Source organism: Alternaria burnsii (assembly GCF_013036055.1).
Source record: "Alternaria burnsii strain CBS107.38 chromosome Unknown 715, whole genome shotgun sequence".
Lineage (NCBI taxonomy): Eukaryota > Fungi > Ascomycota > Dothideomycetes > Pleosporales > Pleosporaceae > Alternaria > Alternaria burnsii.
This window is the reverse complement of record NW_024066116.1, coordinates 1,284,319-1,302,133: the sequence shown is the minus strand read 5'-3', so window position 1 is coordinate 1,302,133 and position 17,815 is coordinate 1,284,319. Positions and strand designations below refer to the sequence as shown.

The 17,815-nt window shown below is 51.3% G+C and overlaps 5 protein-coding genes across 5 annotated transcripts; 3 read left to right on the top strand and 2 right to left on the bottom strand.

Annotated features, from left to right (window-relative positions):
• Positions 1-40: 40 nt before the first annotated feature.
• Positions 41-865, bottom strand: GT037_007588 (uncharacterized protein; the record flags this gene model as incomplete). The annotated part of the gene is made up of 1 exon (XM_038932635.1): positions 41-865. The coding sequence occupies one exon, from the start codon at positions 863-865 to the stop codon at positions 41-43; it is 825 nt and encodes a 274-aa protein (XP_038785123.1).
• A 509-nt stretch (positions 866-1,374) lies between these two features.
• Positions 1,375-3,847, top strand: GT037_007587 (glutamate carboxypeptidase 2; the record flags this gene model as incomplete). Its single annotated transcript, XM_038932634.1, has 3 exons — positions 1,375-2,302; positions 2,350-3,003; positions 3,054-3,847. 3 exons carry the CDS (start codon positions 1,375-1,377, stop codon positions 3,845-3,847), a joined length of 2,376 nt encoding a protein of 791 aa, XP_038785122.1.
• Positions 3,848-5,815: 1,968 nt separating this feature from the next.
• On the bottom strand, positions 5,816-6,196 carry GT037_007586 (uncharacterized protein; the record flags this gene model as incomplete). Its single annotated transcript, XM_038932633.1, has 2 exons — positions 5,816-5,884; positions 5,939-6,196. 2 exons carry the CDS (start codon positions 6,194-6,196, stop codon positions 5,816-5,818), a joined length of 327 nt encoding a protein of 108 aa, XP_038785121.1.
• Positions 6,197-8,699: 2,503 nt separating this feature from the next.
• GT037_007585 (uncharacterized protein) lies at positions 8,700-8,942 on the top strand (the record flags this gene model as incomplete). Its single annotated transcript, XM_038932632.1, has 1 exon — positions 8,700-8,942. A coding segment is annotated over one exon (243 nt), but the record flags the coding sequence as incomplete, so codon positions are not given.
• Positions 8,943-14,115: 5,173 nt separating this feature from the next.
• Positions 14,116-17,143, top strand: GT037_007584 (uncharacterized protein; the record flags this gene model as incomplete). The annotated part of the gene is made up of 2 exons (XM_038932631.1): positions 14,116-15,252; positions 15,311-17,143. 2 exons carry the CDS (start codon positions 14,116-14,118, stop codon positions 17,141-17,143), a joined length of 2,970 nt encoding a protein of 989 aa, XP_038785119.1.
• Positions 17,144-17,815: the final 672 nt, after the last annotated feature.

The following is a 17,815-nucleotide window of genomic DNA, read 5'->3' as shown; positions in this document are numbered from 1 at the left end:
TTGCATTGTGTTAAAATCGCAAAGTGGCCTAGACCTACCCTTACATGTACTTGGGATGCATGTTTTGACGGTCCGCAGCACCGCACTCAGGTGACGCCAGACGTTCCAAATGCCTCCATGCCAACAGCTCCACCCATTTTCTGATGATCAATTCCCAGTTGTCCTTGAGCTCAATGATGGGCTTGTAATTCTCCAAGGCTACTCCTAGCACAGCCTCTTCGTTGGCAAAATCGACACCGTGGCGAGAAAGTTCGTTGCCATAGCTCCACTGTGCGTATTGGAAGAGTAACCTGGAGAGCAGAGCGTTAAGGTCTTCTTCAAGCTCGTAAGGTGTAGTCATCAATTTGGAACCAATTTTCATCTCTGCGAGAAAGCCACACACAAAAGGATTACAGTCAAAGCTAGTTTGGAGCGATTGCACAGAGTCTGCAGTGATGTGACCGGGGACGCCGCCGAGCGTAACAGGATCCATGAGCTGGTCCTCGAACATACTATAGACATGGTGTAAGATAACCTCAGCCTCCTCGCCTGTGAAGGCGACCAAGTTGTTCATGACGTCCGATTGCTGGCGGATGTCATCGATGCATTCGCGATCGTAAAAGTCATTGTTCAGATGAAGATGTTGCCCAAGAGGAGTTAGCAACTTGAAGCCAATCGAGCGACGGCAGGTCGGGTGAGGGCATCGTATGGCCTGATCGCTTGGACTAGCAGAATAGAATTCTTTAGTAAGGCAGTCGCGGCAGTAAAAGTCGCCGCTTTCATGACAGTGGAGGGCGTACAAGGGAACGGTGGTCGACCTGCAAGACGCGCAGCGGTCGCCCGTAACTCCCATCAGCTGCGGAGCTTCGACTCGAGAAGTGTCCATTGTGATGTTATTTGAGAATAATTTGCAGTTTTTGGGAGAAGCACAAGGGATTTGCATGGATATAAACGCTCACTTAGACGCTATCACCCAGTGTATCTGCCATTGTCACCACGACGCTGTCACACTTGTCCAACAGATAGGCTTCACGATGTTCTTGTTGGTCGACGGAAGAGCCAGGCTAGGGATAAAGAGAAATTCGGCGAACATTGTGAGGTGACTCGTGATGAAGATGTTTTGCATGATGTGTGATGCTCTGCACGAGTGACAAGACGGGGTCGTGGTTAGCGACCCATTCGGCGGTTCCCTGGACCCCTGACATGACATGCGCGCTAAGATAGGATCAGATAAGTATGTGACGCCATCGAAGCCGAGCTGTCACTGGTGCCACGGCATAGCTCTGCGCAGCTGTCTCTTATCTCAGCTACCGTCCGAAAAGCCTCGGGTTAGGCGTACGAAATTCATCTTGTTTGTATATGCAGCTCCCGGCGAGCAATGAGAAGCCGGTCACCATGGCCGACGAAAGCACGCCGCTGATTCAACGCGTCGACGTCAGACCCCATCGCGACCGCTACCCACACCATCGCCTACGCTTTATATGCACTACTTTGCTCAGCGCAACCATAGTCGCAGGAGGACTCGCTGCAATCTTCATCTTCAGCTTTGCGCCGCCCAGCCAAGACGAATTAGCCCCTGCATCGCGACTTTCGACATCTTCGCTATCAACCTCACAGATACCCGCAGGATGGACACGAAAGTCGGCCCTGGATTTCCAAGACCTGCAGAAGTCGCTGCTGGAAACACCCAATGCTGAAAAAGCAGAGGAGTGGAGCAGATACTACACAAGCGGGCCGCACCTTGCAGGCAAGAACCTCAGCCAAGCGCTGTGGACCAGGGAAAGATGGCAGGAATGGGGAGTCGAAAGCACAATTGTTGACTACGATGTCTACATCAATTACCCCAAGGGCCACCGATTAGCCCTCATGGAGAGCACTGGGCACACAGATGACATGGCAGACAGCACCACAGTTACTGGCCAAGATTGGAAGGTCAAATACGAAGCACGACTGGAGGAAGACGTCTTGGATGGGGATGGATCAAGTCAACTCGCTGATCGTGTGCCCACCTTCCACGGGTACAGCGCCTCGGGCAATGTGACGGCGCCATATGTTTTCGTCAACTACGGAACATACAAAGACTTTGAGCAGCTGCAGGCGGCAAACATTAGTCTACAAGGCAAGATCGCCTTGGCCAAGTACGGTGGCGTCTTCCGCGGTCTAAAGGTCAAGCGTGCGCAAGAACTGGGCATGGTCGGCGTCGCTATGTACACTGATCCTGGTGATGATGGAGAGGTGACCAAGAAGAACGGCTTCGCGACATACCCCAACGGGCCGGCCAGAGAACCCAGCAGTGTCCAGCGAGGAAGCGTCCAGTTTCTGAGTGAGTTGCTACCTGATCTTCTCTTATACCACGCTGATAATGCCTAGGCTTTGCACCAGGTGATCCTACCACTCCAGGCTATCCCTCAAAGCCCGGCTGCCCCCGCCAGCCCGTTGACCACGCCATGCCGCACATCCCCTCGCTTCCCATCTCCTACCTCGATGCATTCCCCCTCCTCAAAGCGCTCAACGGCCACGGCCCGAAAGCCTCGACCTTCGACGAGCATTGGCACGGTGGCGGGCTGGACTACATGGGCGTAGAATACAATGTTGGACCTTCGCCTGACCACTTAGTGCTGAACTTGGTCAACGAGCAGGAGTATGTCACGACGCCTCTGTGGAACGTCATCGGAATCATCAATGGCACCATTCCCGACGAAGTAATTGTTCTTGGCAACCACCGCGACGCTTGGATTGCTGGCGGTGCTGGGGATCCTAACAGCGGCAGCGCAGCGCTCAATGAGGTCATTAGAAGCTTCGGTGCTGCTATGCAGGCTGGCTGGAAGCCCATGAGGACAATTGTCTTTGCGAGCTGGGACGGCGAGGAGTACGGCCTGGTTGGAAGCACTGAGTGGGTAGAGGAGTACCTGCCCTGGCTCTCTGGTTCGACAGTCGCATATCTGAATGTCGATGTTGGATCAGTCGGCCCGGATTTCAAGCTGTCAGCGGCGCCCTTGCTGAGTAGAGTGGTTGAGGAGGCTGGTAAGTCTGCTTTTATACTCTGTTCATCCGACTCAGCTAACATATGTCAGCGCACGTGGTCAAATCCCCGAACCAGACAATCGCTGGTCAATCGGTATACGACGTATGGGACAAGCGTATCGAAACCATGGGCTCCGGCAGTGACTTCACCGCCTTCCAAGATTTCGCTGGCATTCCAAGTATCGACATGGGCTTTGGTGGCGATCCCAAATCTGCTGTCTACCACTACCACAGCAATTACGATTCGTTCGACTGGATGAAAAAGTTTGGAGATCCAACCTTTGAGTACCACGCTACGATAGCAAAGGTTTGGGCACTTGTAGCAGCAAAGCTCATCGACACACCTGTTCTCCAGCTCAACGCCACGGACTACGCCATCGGTCTGCAAAAGTACGTTGACGCCGTCAAACAGAAGGCACACGATGCCGCACCTAGTAAAGACCTTGGCGAATTCTGGCAAACTCTTGATGAAGCCGTATCCCACTTCCAGTTCTCGTCTACCCTCCATGATGCTACCGCCTCTGATCTCACGATCCAATACTCTAACATTGGCGATATACCCTGGTGGCAGCCCTGGAAGAAGGTGCAGCTGTACCTTGCCATCCGTGCGATCAACACCAAGTACAAATACCTGGAGAGGAAGTTCTTGTTCCCTAACGGCCTGGATGGACGAAGCTGGTTCAAGCACGTCGTCTTTGCTCCTGGGAAATGGACCGGCTATTCAGGTGCCACGTTCCCTGGTATCGTTGAGGCCATAGAAGAAGGCAACGAGGAAAGTGTCAGAAGATGGGTTGGTATTGTGAGCAAAGCTATTAGTAGCGCTGCAGACTGGTTGGAGGAGTAAGCAAGGAGTCACAAAAACAGTATGGACTATGTGTAGATTAGCCAATTCTTAGTCCTGGAACCGACACATCCTTCTTTCAATCGTAGCTTGAAGACTTTCATGTTGTGTGAGGCATGCAACTATACTGCGAGAGCACAGCTGATAGCTAAGCCAGCTTTCTCTCGCAGGGTTCCCCTTTCGTTCGTTCGTCACGACCTCGTACTTGTGGACGCATTCCACCGTGTGGAGTTCGAAGGTCGCTGTTGCAGTATATGAACGGTGAGAGTTCTGGATTCAGGAATGTGGCGGCGATGGGAGGATGGTATGGATACACCACGATAAGACAGGTTCGAATTGTTTCACTCTCACTCTTATTCTGCGCATATGTGGTATGCGTCAACGGCTTTGAAGTTACTATCAAGAACGGAACGCGGAAGATCATTTGTTGGCTGGGCCAAAACACAAGGCTAAATCTCGATCAGAAATCTGTGTTTCGTGTCTTTTGCTAACGACAAAGTACCTAGGGATCCTCGAGCCATGGGACATGACGTAGAGCAACAATGAACCCCCTCTCGATCTTCCTCAAGCAACTGACAAGTCCGAAAACACGATGAAAAGAAGTGACATGGAGCACAGAAATTGAGTCTTAAATCTAGGGCTGAACCCAAAGGTAGTCCCAGACCGAACCACAAATCGTCGTAAGCTTCGAAAAAGTCCTCATTAGCCAGTCACCACGCAATGCCAAAACTACGTCTTATATTTCCTTCAATACAGATGCTCTCGGGAGCGAGAGATAAAGGAAAAGGACGTAGCTGTCTTGCAATGGTGGGCAAGAAGAGTGTGACTCTACACAGCCAACAAGGCACGGACGTTGATCTAAGTGCGGCCATAAGCCACAATACCCTTTCACCACCGGTGCCTCCAGCAGTTGCCGAAGATTAACCATGTCCAACAATGCTCAGCCCGGAAAATATAATCTCCAGGTCATGTGCACGTTAGCGTGCCCAGTGGACGAGGAGCATATAAACCCCTTCTCACCCATCCCTTCTCCTCTCGTTATCCAGGTCTTGAGGGAGTGCCGACGTGTGCGGCCTGCCTCGACCTTCCCCAACAATTTTTTGAACCAGCCGACGAGTCACTGGACTTGTTTATACTCGTTGGCACAGTGTTGCCAGTATTACACTACCTCTGGCTGACGCGATCTTTTTCATTAAGTCTTCTCGCTTGCGAGTTACTTGAGGAAGAAGAGATCTTTTCTTCATTATCTAGACTTTGTTTATGTGCTTGGGTGTATTGGCTGTCATCGGACTTTGAGGTGTCGATAGCTAGCGGTGACGCGTCGTACCTATGTACATTTTGCAATAACAACATCAGATGATGTTGTCAGCACGTACATGTTCGCTATGGTGTGCGGCCTTTCTTGAAACTCTCTGAACGTGTGCTCCATCGATGCCAACAGTATTCATGAGCACATTCATACACCTTTCCCACTCATCTACCCAGGTACACTGATCTCGCCACTGCTACGGCCAAACTCCAAGCTGCTGTTCCACCGGCCAGCACCCTACGACAACAACAAGTCACAGCAAATCGGGACAATCTATTATATGGAGCCCTAACTACTAGAAAGCCGTATGCGTACGCGCAAATGTCACGTCTACTGACGTCTCTGCAGACAGCCGCATCACCCACCAAAGCCTCAACCGCCCAGCATGCCGACTTTTCCCTTCAATCATACAAGACCAAACAACAATACAAAAGCGACAAGAGATGTTTGCTTAGTCTGACAATGGATGTGGGCGTGGCAGGGAGAGAACGTTCACTCAAACTGGCTAGGACTGAGCGCTGTAAAATCTACGTAGCCACCTGCAGGTCACAACTCTGTGCATTGCATTACATGATGACATCTTGAACGGGGTATTCATTATGGTTAAGTAGTCTGACAATCAAGTCGGTCGCTCTTCGTTATCGTCCCCTTCCTCCTTCTTTCTACGGTGTACGAGCCTTCCGGGACAAGACCGCTCGCCAGGCAAGCCGCAGGCGAGTGCGTAACTCCTCCTTCAAATGAGTCAATTGATGTGTTGGGAAATTGACAGGCATTCGAGAGCTTACTTGGCTTAGTGACATGAGCCACTCCATGTTGGCCACCTCTCGCGTCAAGGCAATGTCGATTTCGATAGTGAGTAGAATGACCTCGCGTTCGAGCCGTTGCCCCAGAATTCGCGCAGCTCGAAGCTCCTGCCAGTTCCACCTTGGCAAGACGGCCCATTGTTCGATTGCTGCATTGTTGTTTCGGATGTCTTGCTCAAGGACGTCGCGCTCAGCGATGAGCGTGCTGGCGATGCGAGGGCGGGGAAGAGGAGCTGCCATTGTGTATTTGTATCTGTGTGTGATGACTAGAAGGTTAGATTATCTGGTCTCTATGATAGCATCCGAATCGAAAGGTTTCTTACTGTTGTGATGAGATGTGTTGCACAGCAACTTGTCCTCGCGGCCTCACTATTATGAACGACAAACACCATGATCTGATGACGTGACCCACGATTCGGTTAGCTCCCAATATTGTTCCCTCCCCTCTCGTTTTTTCCTCAGTCACTTGTAAACTCTTCACCATTCTCTACCTCCTTGAACTTCAGCAACACTCGCCACGATCTGTTACCTAGGTACTCCGTCAAGCTGAGTCTCCCTCTTCCCTTCCCCTACTTCGCAAATTCTGTGGCTCAAAGCCCACTCATTCTCTTCCCAAGATGACTGTCGTATCGGCAGTTGTAGTTATTGATCTCATGATAAAAAGCACTTTCTGAGGGCATCTTAAGCCAATCTCTCGAATATCTCTCTATGCACACAGTTAACCCAGTACAGTTCTCTCGCCGACTACTCCACTGCCGCCCCTTCACCGTCATCGCTACCGCCTGGACAGATCACGTACCCAATCTCCAAAACAAGCTAAGTCTTCCCCAGGTCCCTTCAAACACTTGCACGTTGGGGCGGCCTATCTACCGACACTCAATGATGAACCTGTGTTAGTTTTCAACACTTAGGCCCGAAAGCTTTTTGGGTTTATGACGAATGTTTTAGCAAAGCCCTTGGAAAGTCTGAGAATGTCAAGGGCGTGAATTCCACTCCCTTACAATTCTGCTTTTCTCTTACTTGCAAACACTTTGATTAATGATAACGTATCCTAGATTATTTCCGATCACGTCACACTACCACGCCACAGGCTATGCCATCACGACCTTAGCGACAAGAGACAAAGTACAGGATCAAAAAAGGGTTGCAAGTCGATTTGGTGAAGCAAGGAGAGAATCTATGCGGATTGCGAGAACAGCGCTTGCGCTTGCATGGCCATCAAGACTTCATAGAGCTCTGGGGTCTCAATGTCCAAAGCTCCCGCGTCTATGAGCTAGATCAATTAGACAGCAGGTAGGTCCTGGCATGGTACTCTATCTACCTGTCTTCTCCGCCTGCTGTGTACATCACAATACTGGCAAATCACTGTCCGGCAAGAAATGAGCGAAAATCTTTTTCACAACAACGTGCTCTGACTTCATTTTCTGCACTGAAACATGGGATGCCTTCAGAAATTGTTGAATTCATTTGATTACATGAATCGCGTCGTAACAAAACCTCGAAGTATAGTCTGAGAAACCGGTACTGTTCAGTGTTGCCGTGTTGACACTTGCCTACTGACTCATTGGTAAAAGCGTAGAACAAATTAATATCCTGTTTTCCACGCTCACAAGCCAACACCACTTATCCATACAACCTGCATATTACTTCAACTCACGCAAGCAGTAGTGCTTCAAACCAGTATCCAATATCATGTACGGCTCCAGTGGCTATCAAGCCCTGCTGCTAAAGGCTTATCGGTGTCGTCGCTCAGCGCCCAGGCTCTACACAGAACGACACGCTCAACGGACCGGTCCAACTCATTCCTTTCTCTTTAGCACGACGGCAATCAAGGGAAGATCCAAAGAGTCCCCAATTCTAGATACGACCCTCGCCTCGACAGTACTGTCGCTTCGGCTTCTCGTGGTGCGCCTTTCCCACCGACAGATAGCCGACAAAACGTTTTGACTTCCGTCTTGGCCCGCTATACCCTTTCTCTGCCTCTGTGTAGATCAGATCCAACTATAGAGACATGACGATTCGTGAGCTCCGGTGCGACAACACCAAAATTCGAAGCGTAGCGAGAAGACACTCGTAGTGCAAGCTGCCCTGGAAAGGGTAGAAGGCAGCACCCGACGCAACTCTACAAAACGACAAAACGACAGGACACGATACTGTGGCGTACCCTCTTAATAGGCGTTCGTTTGTGCGCCCAATCATCGAGGTCAGAACAGGTGGGATGAAGATTCGCATCGTTGCGCAAATTGAGTTGGGGAGGACGGAATGATACGCCTACCCAATCGCAACCAGCCGGCCAGACGAACTTCGACTTTGCTGTTGAGACTACCAAACTCATGTGTGCGATTACATGGTGGCTCGGTAGCGCAGTGTCAAGCGCTACGCTGGCTCACTTTAATGACCGAAAGCCACTCGGCACAAGTTAGTATGTCAATAGAACGAGATGATTTCATACCATACTCTCAATAACTAGGAACAGCCGAGCAGCTGACCACTTTGACGTATTAACAGAGAAAATCATCATAGCGGCAGCTGTCCCCCTGCTTGAAAGCCTGCGACCGACGTTTCGCGCCGGCCGGGCATGCGAACCGTACAACAAGGCGCGGCTCCGAGTCGAACTGTCGAAACAGATACTACGAACGATTAAACCCGCACGAAACAGCCAAGAGTAAATCACATATGAACATGTCACATGAGTAGCTGCGAGAGAGTAACACTGGCGTGGCCTGGAATCTAGAGACACCATCAGCTAACGCCGAATAGGAGCCATTTCGTCGCTCTCTCCACGTATTCACCACGATCGTCGCGCGCATTTCGCCTTCCAACGTCCTCCACCATCCAATCTGCACACCGTCGCCTCTCGACCCGCCACCTCATCTTCGCAGAGCCAAAACCTACACGGCGCGGACACAACGATTCCGAACAACCCCGCCTGATAGCACACGAGCAATCCCAGGGCCATAAGTGGAGTAGGAAGGTGTGGCAATGAGGCAACAAAGACTTCTGATGCTGAAGCTTGTGAAGGGAAGTAGGGCGTGTGCCTGAACACTTTTCGGGATGGACAGGGAAAGAAGAGACCAGGACATGACTATGAGAGGCAGCAGCCTACAGAATGAAGGGCAAAAGATGAGGGAAAGCTACTACCTTGCGTTCAGAATGTTTGGAGAGGGGGGAGGCAGATGGAAGACTTTGTTTAGAAGGATGTGAATGGGTATAGGATGTGAAAATGTGCTGCGAGAAGAAAGCAGGCGTAGGATACACGGTGCCATTGGCGACCGGTCTGGCGAATAGGAAAATAAAGGGAAGGTCGAGTGCTTGGCAGAAAAGGGCGAAGATGGGGAACACAGCGGCACAAGAGAATAAGTTTGATGACAAGAATAAGAGCAAGGTATCACGAAGACAGGAAGCATGGAAGGCATAGCTGTATGCGGAGGAGTTAAGGGAAGTGGAAACGAGGGGATGAAATGCAGCATGTATTGGGAATGCCATAGACAGCAGGACGGGATGATGGGCTGGTACGGGGCTGAAGCATGACATATGTAGGTGAGCCAATCGTAGAGTATCACGTTGTCGGACAGCATTACAGCTAACGACATGCCGTATCACGAGCTTTGAAATGCGTGCGAACCGTAGCATCAGAATGATGCCGGACACACTTCAGTTTTAGCTACTCGTGCATATTCCAAAGTCATGTCACATGGAGCTGTGTGGCACTTCTAAAGCATGGTAAGATAACCACTCGTGCAGACAAGTCGATCCAGCGAGATACGGCAGATACCAAGAATCGTGTGCCGTAGTTCGTACCAAGACATCCAGTATGCTTCGCCCGTGATATTCCGCTGTCGGTGTTCTGTCAAGTCGTCTGTATCCACGATGCGGGATTGTCGAGGATGCAGCATCAAGACGAATCGGTCGGGAGACAACGGTGGCGGAACCTCTCTTTGGACATGCATTCTTTGCGTAGCTTAGAGATTCGCTAAGAGAGCTCCCGCGCCCGTTTCTAACGAGTACGAAAGTTGACTCTCTTTCGCCCATAGTTTAAGACAAGTTTGTCTTGGGGGTCAGGGTGCACTGGCGTGCTTTGAATTCACCCGGTCTTGGACAACCAAAGCACGCATGCAGCTGCTACCTAGGTAGCCTGCTGTCATGTCACTTCCGTCGTGCACGTGAAGTTAAACCAGATTGCAGCAGTCATCTCTTCAAACTAGACCGTCGTTTCTGCATGTGCTTGAGAGGCACTCAGAGTTCGGGCTCTAAGAGGCCCTGCTATTGCCATCTAGGAAGCGTTCACAATGTTTGCTGCTGCAAACTCAACGCTGGATAGCAAACTGCGTCCGTCTGAGCCCATCTTGTCATCTCACAGCGACAGCATGTCCTAATGACAGCTGTCATTGACCGCTTTCTTCGTTTCGTCGTTGAGCTCCTTCTGCAAGACACATTCTCAGTCGTGGTGGCCCGTGCGTCACAGAGCTGGTGAGTCCCATGAAGGTGGGCCTGATTGACTGGCTTCCACCTCCCCCCACCAACTCCTCGATACTCTCAGCCTCTGCAATCTTCGCTGTGTAACATACTTCCCATGTCCTTGGGCCTGTCAAATTACTACGCAACTCCTGATTGCACGGCGGTGATAGTTTCGAGCTTGCCGCGGAGCAGATTGATAGCTCCAAGGATAATTGAACTTTATCCTTTCTCCAACGATGAGTACGTGACCTTCGAAGGGCTCGAGACATAACACTGATGGTCACAGCGTACAAGGTATGTACTGGCTTCGCCGCTGGTTCATCTTTGACTATTTCGCCGCCTTCGTAAGGCTCGGGTTGGAGGTAGCTGTTCAACTCAAGGCGGTCGCTCGTCGCCAGTCCTGTACGATAGAGCCGATGGTATCTGACCATTGCTGACGACATTACTTTTCCAGGCCATCGTGGCGCCGAAGTTGCTCGCCTGAGTCCAGCACCAACACACTTAACACCATGACTCTCCAATAGCCGTGGCAACATTTCAGGCCATGATAGGAAGTCTTGTCCTACCCCATTTCTCGGGGAGACCAATAGCTGATATACCAGTACAGGCAATCATTTCCTGCCCTGTCATGTTGACTGCACTTTCGAGCGGACACAGTCGATGTCGGTAAGACACCGCTTTACGTACGCATCAAACGATACATTCGACCTCGACGAACATCTTCTCAATTCCGGATTGCACATTCCAGTTGTTCAGCCTGGGGTGCTTCGAAGTTGTTCTACAATCAGTCGCCCAAGCTCTGCAAGGCACGGTCCTTCGGTACGGTATAAGAGTTTCGACGCACTCTGCTCTTTTCCATGAGTCTTTCCGGAGCCATCAGAAGATAGATACAGCTCTCCTGATAAGTCTGACAACCCTCAGTCAGCAGCCATGTACAACGGCTGAGGCGGTAGAGGCTTCAGCTAGTGGCGTAGCTAGATACTTTAGAGACAGGCTGCCTCATCGATCCAGAGCACATCATCGTGTTCTGTCGGGCTCGGCATTTCCAACGCTCAATAGGATCTTTCTTTCATCGTACAGGCCAGGAGTTCAGTCGGCGTCTTACATGCCGAAGACTCATTCGGTGAGTCCTGCATGCAGCGCCGCCTGCATCTTACTCTCTTTTGCAGCATCGTGCTGATGGATGAAGTGGACCACGCATGAATCAACAACATAACTGTCGAAGGCACAGCTCTGTTCCGCAAGACGTACAGGCCCCTCGTTGACGTCCGAAACTCGTCCTACGCAGTCCCGTACGACTTCCTGAAGGTTCTAGCAATGACACGATGTTACAATGCTCAGGGAAAGAGCAATCATTCCACTCTCATAAGAATGATGGTCCCTCGTTCGCTGGCTGGGGATGAAACGCCAGACCACGAGACACGGTCCAATCGCTCTTGCGCAGGATCAAAGCTAACAGTTGGTGCCTACAGTAAGTTGAATCAAAGAATGCCTGTGAAACATACACTGACTGTGTCTCCACCCCTACAGTCTCGTCCATGGCGTCGGCTCATTCTTTGCGGCTGAGAACACTCGAACTGTGGAAGCCATGCGTCCAAGACGCTGCGCGCGGAGTTTGACAGAGCCGGGTAGTGCCAGGGCCTCCGATCTTGGAATGATGTCCTTCGCCAAATTGGAAGACCAAGAAGGTTGTGCAAGACCGTAAGGTCAAGGTCGGAGGCTCGGCCCCACACTCTGAAGACCCAATTCCAGTAAAACCCAAGGGCATACCATAGCTCTCGGTCCAGCCATCATAATCACAACCGGAGCAGACGTCGCAAGTCTTAAGGCAAGTCCACAATTTTGACGAATAGTAGCAACGATTCCGAAGCTGTGTGTAAGGTGTTTATGTAAAGCGAATCTTAGCGATAGTATGTTCCAAACAATTTGCTCGCGACAGAGGTAAATTGCTGACTGCTGCCAGCTATCCATTATTCAACGTTGGATCTCCTCTCTTTCGTCCTGTGACGTCGATTGTGGACATAATCCCGGCAGATGAGGCAAGCATTGCTGTTGATGCTAACATCTAGCTGCCTCGTTATCACCTCAAGGTCGCGACTATGTGATTCGGGAATGTGACTTCCAAAACATAGCCAGGTGATAAATTTCGAAACTCTGGTGTGGTCATCCGCAAGCTAGCATGCTGATAGTCGCAGTCCTGATGCGTAGTGTTGTGAAGCAGGGCTCCAACGCGCCGTACTTGAACCGCTGTACGATGTAGAGTTGAACCAACCCTGCTCGGCACACTTAAAACGCATGTGTCGTCGTAATAAATACCTCGTCGACAGCGAGATTGGCCCAGCGACGCGTGGATGAAACACGACTATGACAATGGGCGACGGCCATCCGAAAGTGTGGACAGCCTGACCATAGCATGACCCAAACACAGCTTCATCAAGAAGTTTTGACAGTCTCAAAGCTGATTGCGAATGGGTAAAACGAAATTCCTGGCCACTTTTTTTTTGGATGTATATACTTCGAAGGTCGCTTGACGTAGTCCAGGTCACCCATTCAGCATGCCTGCATTGCCAGGCCCTTTATTTGTTCGGTACTGCCTCGCAATGGCGACTATTGTGTTTGTACCTGGTGAGATGATGTGCGTGCGAAGGTTGATTACGGCTGCGTCTCGCGATACAGCCCAAGATGGTCCTGCTGTGGTTCGGCTCTGCTACCACCGATTATTGGTTCCCGCCATGTCGCCAGCATGTCGATTCGAGAGACGCAAGAAAACTACCATGACTGTCGGCTTGAGGGAATCGGTCCTCTGTGCTTCTCCCTGTGAGGTGATGCAGTAATGTCTCCGTCGTTCACTCTTTTCGATGAGGGTTAGGGCAAAGGACCAGCGGCAGCCCCAAAAGTCAGGTAGCAGAAAAACATCTCTGCTGTTGGAGATGCTCAACAAGAGCCTAGAGCCTGTCAGCTTGACGTGCACCAGAGAGATGGTGCATCGTCTCTGATTGGGTGATAGACCCATGAGTAGAGTAGGGCAGCGGCAGAAGCAAGCCTAGGAAGCGGCGGCGAAGCTCAACAACCTCGTTAATCGCCATGGGAAGTACTTACTAAAGCCGGTGGGAATCTTCTCGCACATCTCCAAGCCTCGCAAGAAGATGCAAAAGCACAAGGCTTGGTGGCTGGGATCTTGCAGAGATAGGTCTGCGTGTCCAAGACCTCAATCACCCCGCCAAGAGCGGCAAAAGATGCAGGAATTGGCTGAGCACGGTCTGGAAGCCATTTTGAGGCCCAGCAGTGGCTCTCTACAGCTTCGAGAGACGAGAGGGTGAGGGTGGCTGGCTACCATGAGTCAGGGAAGACGTCCGCTGAGGCAAGGTTGAAGCTGTATGCGCCTGGAGAGCAGGTGATTGAATCGATAGCGAAGACCAGAGAGCTTGTACGGACCTCCAACAAGTATTGCAGCTCGATTGCGGAACGTTGGTGCTGGTGCTTCATTAGTGGAGGGGTAATAGGTCAGGACTTGGTGATGGAGACTTTGGTGTTGCAGCAATGAACTTCATGTGGTCGTACGACCGTGCATTGTTCAGATCACCGCCTCGCGCCACTCGGTACTACACCTTCCCAAGCTGCAACTACTCGAGCTGAGTCTATGGATTACCCCTCTGCAATTGCCCACATTGGCTGCCTGGAGGCTCTTTCCTCGCCTCACTATGGCAGGCAATACCTACGATGTGGTGATATTGAGCTCCAGTCCGCCGGCCGCTTCCCCGCAATATGAAGCCCCCTCCCGTCGCGTTGCCATGCTTGCATCCTCGCCTCTATCATTCTCTCCTCCGGAAAGCCCGCTGAGACCAACAATCGACGCGTCGAGGAATAGCGCAAGGGCAGCTCCCATCCCCGAGGGTGCTGTTAGAGGATTTGCCACCGTTGGCAGTCTCGTACGCTCTGAGCACTTCACAAGCCGTCTTGACGACGACTTCGATGCGATACAAGGAGCACAGTCACGACGGACGCCGCAGGCTGCCATAGAGTCGGAATTGGTTGTGGAAAAGCCCACGAGGCGGTCTACAAAGAAGACTGCTACTACCACTGCTACGGAAGGGTCCCAGAAGCCCAAACCGAAGCCTCGAGCGCGCAAACCAAAACCCAAGTCAGACAAAGAAATCCCCGACTCGGACGATGAGCTCCGACGCCCGCCGGAACGACCTACCAAGTCCCCTTTCTTCGACGAGAATACGTTGGAACCTCCGGCCGAGGCTGCGGTTGAAGCCGCGAATGCGTCTAAGCTGACCAAGTCGGGTAAGCCTCGGAAGCCGCGTGCAAAGAAGCAGAAGCCTGGAGAAGAGGGTGCAGAGTCCGGGCCAAAGCCTAAGAAACCGAGAGTCAAAAAACCGAAAGCTGGGGCAGGCAAAGATGCTTCGCTCGTGTCTGCACATTTCCTCGAGGAAGCAGACAAAGGCGAACCCTCGGGAACACGACCCTCGATACAGGTTCAAGACACACACGCAGAGTATCCATCCATCTGGGAGGCGCATGAAACCCCACCCCTGAAGAAGAAGGCTGCGCTGAGGCAGCGTCGGCCAGATCCCATTGCAGAAGGACTGGACTTGGAGGAGGCTGTCGTCAGGAGACGAGATTGGACGCCGCCACCTGACACGACAGTTCCATCGCCGTTCACAGACTCAGCCGGAAAGGAGAACAAGACACTGGCGCAGAACGCTGATGGTACCTTCACAAACCTACTCTCCAACTTTGCTTATGCACAGTCACCATCTGCTCAAGTCACCGCAAAGTCGACCAACGCAGATACGGAGGTAGTGGCGGCGACTAAGCGCCGGAGAATCGAGGTAAGTCTGCTTGCATGGACACGTAGCATGGAACACTCCTTCTGACCATTATCGGCAGCTCGTTGAAATACCCAGCAACCAAGCCAACCCTAGAGACTCATCACCTGAGAAGGGCAAAGCCCCAAAGAAGAAACCACGCACCATCACAGATCTTGTCACGGAACAGTATGCATTGAAGGATGCAGAGCCGAATCCGAACGATTCGAGCAGTAACTTCTTTGATTCTCGGGCTTCAACAACTACAACAAAAGTGCCGTTGAATGATACGTCTACAGCCGATGGCAAAGCGGTACCAAAGAAGCCAGCAAGGAGGCGCAATAGCTCCAGATCAGGCACAGAGAAAGAAAAGGCCGACCCTAAGCCAAGATCAAGGAAAGCATCTGCGAGAGCTGCCGCTAAGCCAAAGCCTGTTGCAGAAAAGTTACTCAGCCCTTCTTCTGCAATGTCGCGTCTACAGCAGCAAGATGTCCTGTTCGGAACATCAAGTCAGCTTGCGCTTGAAGAGTCGCCCACCATGATACGACAGATCCAGTTTGCAATGAAGGAGTCGGAGCGAGATGCCGATAATCTTGATCTTGTCGCATGTGGTGCGCCCTCGCGCTGGCCACGACTCGACAGGACTGAAGGCAAACGGGGGCTCTGGGCTGCGAGTGCACGAGACGGCGAAGGCGGCATACTTGAACAGCTGAAAGACATTTATATACCAGAGCCAGATAGGACGCAAGATATTCCCTTGCTTATGGACAGCACTGACGACATGCCTGGTGGAGAGTTTGATGATCAATCTACGTTTATAGACATCGACGACATACTGTCAGACCCTCCTCTGACAATCCCTGTATCTTCTAAGTCGCCAACGCCACTTGACGCCGCTTTCCATGCCTTGCCATCTCAGGAACATCGTCAAAATAATACCCAGAGGGAAAATACAGGCTTTGAAGACATCGACAACTTCATGCAAGAGCCGCCACCTTCGAACCAAAACGCTGCGTCACCGAACAGCTTCGTCGATATCGATGACTTCGATTTTCCACCCTCTGCGCAGATGCGGAAATCACCCGTCCTGAAATTTAGATCTCCGGCTTCAGCACCACCAACTATGGACGGCTCGCCGAAGAAGCGTGGTAGGCTACTGAAGTCACACCCTGCGATCTCCAAATCAATCTCTACATCCTCTACACCAGTGTTGGAGTCCTTACCTCCAAAGATCAAGGCAAAGGCAAAAACTGGTCACAAGGTACCTACAACTCCACCAAGGGGATCAGGCCGCTTTGTCGATATTGAGGAAATCCTTGATTCTGAAGATGAAGCTCTTCAAGTACTATCACCCACACCACCTCGAATACGAAAACATGTTGATTCTGAACCTCTACCTTTGATCACCCTTTCACCCACGACATCGCCTAACAAAGCCCAAAAAGGCACCAATGTCAGGGCCAAATTGTTAGCTGCTGACCCAGCTTTGACGCCTATACATCGCATATCAAACAACCTACTAGAATGGGTGCACATTAAGCCCAGCGTTTTCTCCCAGATATCAGCGCATGTCCGCTCGCTGCCTCCGACCATAGATCCCAAACATCCTAGCTGGCATGAGAAGATCCTTATGTATGATCCTATTGTTCTTGAAGAGTTTACCGCGTATTTGAACGCCAACACGCCGATACGCGTGTTCAAGAGGGCGACACAAAAACAGATCAAAGCCTGGAACTCGGACTTGCAGCGTAGGGGCGAAGCGGCGGTGAGTGTGGAGAAAGACGCCGAGGACGTGCTTGCAGTAGAGAAAGAGCTAGAAGGGTACATGGCGCAAGGGTGGTGCGAGAGTCTGAGTATCTGCTGTATCTGGGGAGAAGGACGGGGCAAGGGTGGAGCGCGGAAGGGTTTCTACTGATCTTGCTGTATGACTGAGTGTGGATGAAGCGCTGACGCTGTTAGAAATAGTTCGATACTGCGCGCATACCAGATAGGCCTTTCCATATCCTGGAAGCCGTTCCCTCGGATCAAAGAGTGAGGCTTTCACTCTCCTGATTCTTGTATCTCGAGTGCAGTATGCCAGTCGACTAGATGCGAGAATACGAAGTTAGTTGATGTCTCATGTGCAGTTCGTACAGGGCCACTTACGATTTTCAAGCACTTGGGTAGCTTGTATGCTCTGACTGCACTTTGGACAGTCGTACGAAAAGACGTTCTCGGCTTGTAAGTCATGCAGATTGGTATGCAGTGATTTCACCCCATCTTTCTTAGAAGATGCAGAGGCTGACTTCGTTTCTTCCAATGACGTTTCGTGGCCGCCTTCAGTATGAATTTTTTGGCTCTTGCCGTTCGTTCTCATCTTCTTCATAAGCATCGCTCAAGCACTTCGTATTGGTGGAGTCTGTAGTGAAGAACGAAGTGATGCGATGATTCCGTGCGACAAGTGGCTGGAATCCGGATATGCTTACAGACAGACACGCGCAAGGCCACGCCACACCTTCGTGGCATATCTGACGAAGTAAAGATTTCGACGAAGCAAAAACGGCCATCTCATCAACCTTACTACCCGACGGTATTGTGGCTTGTTTCG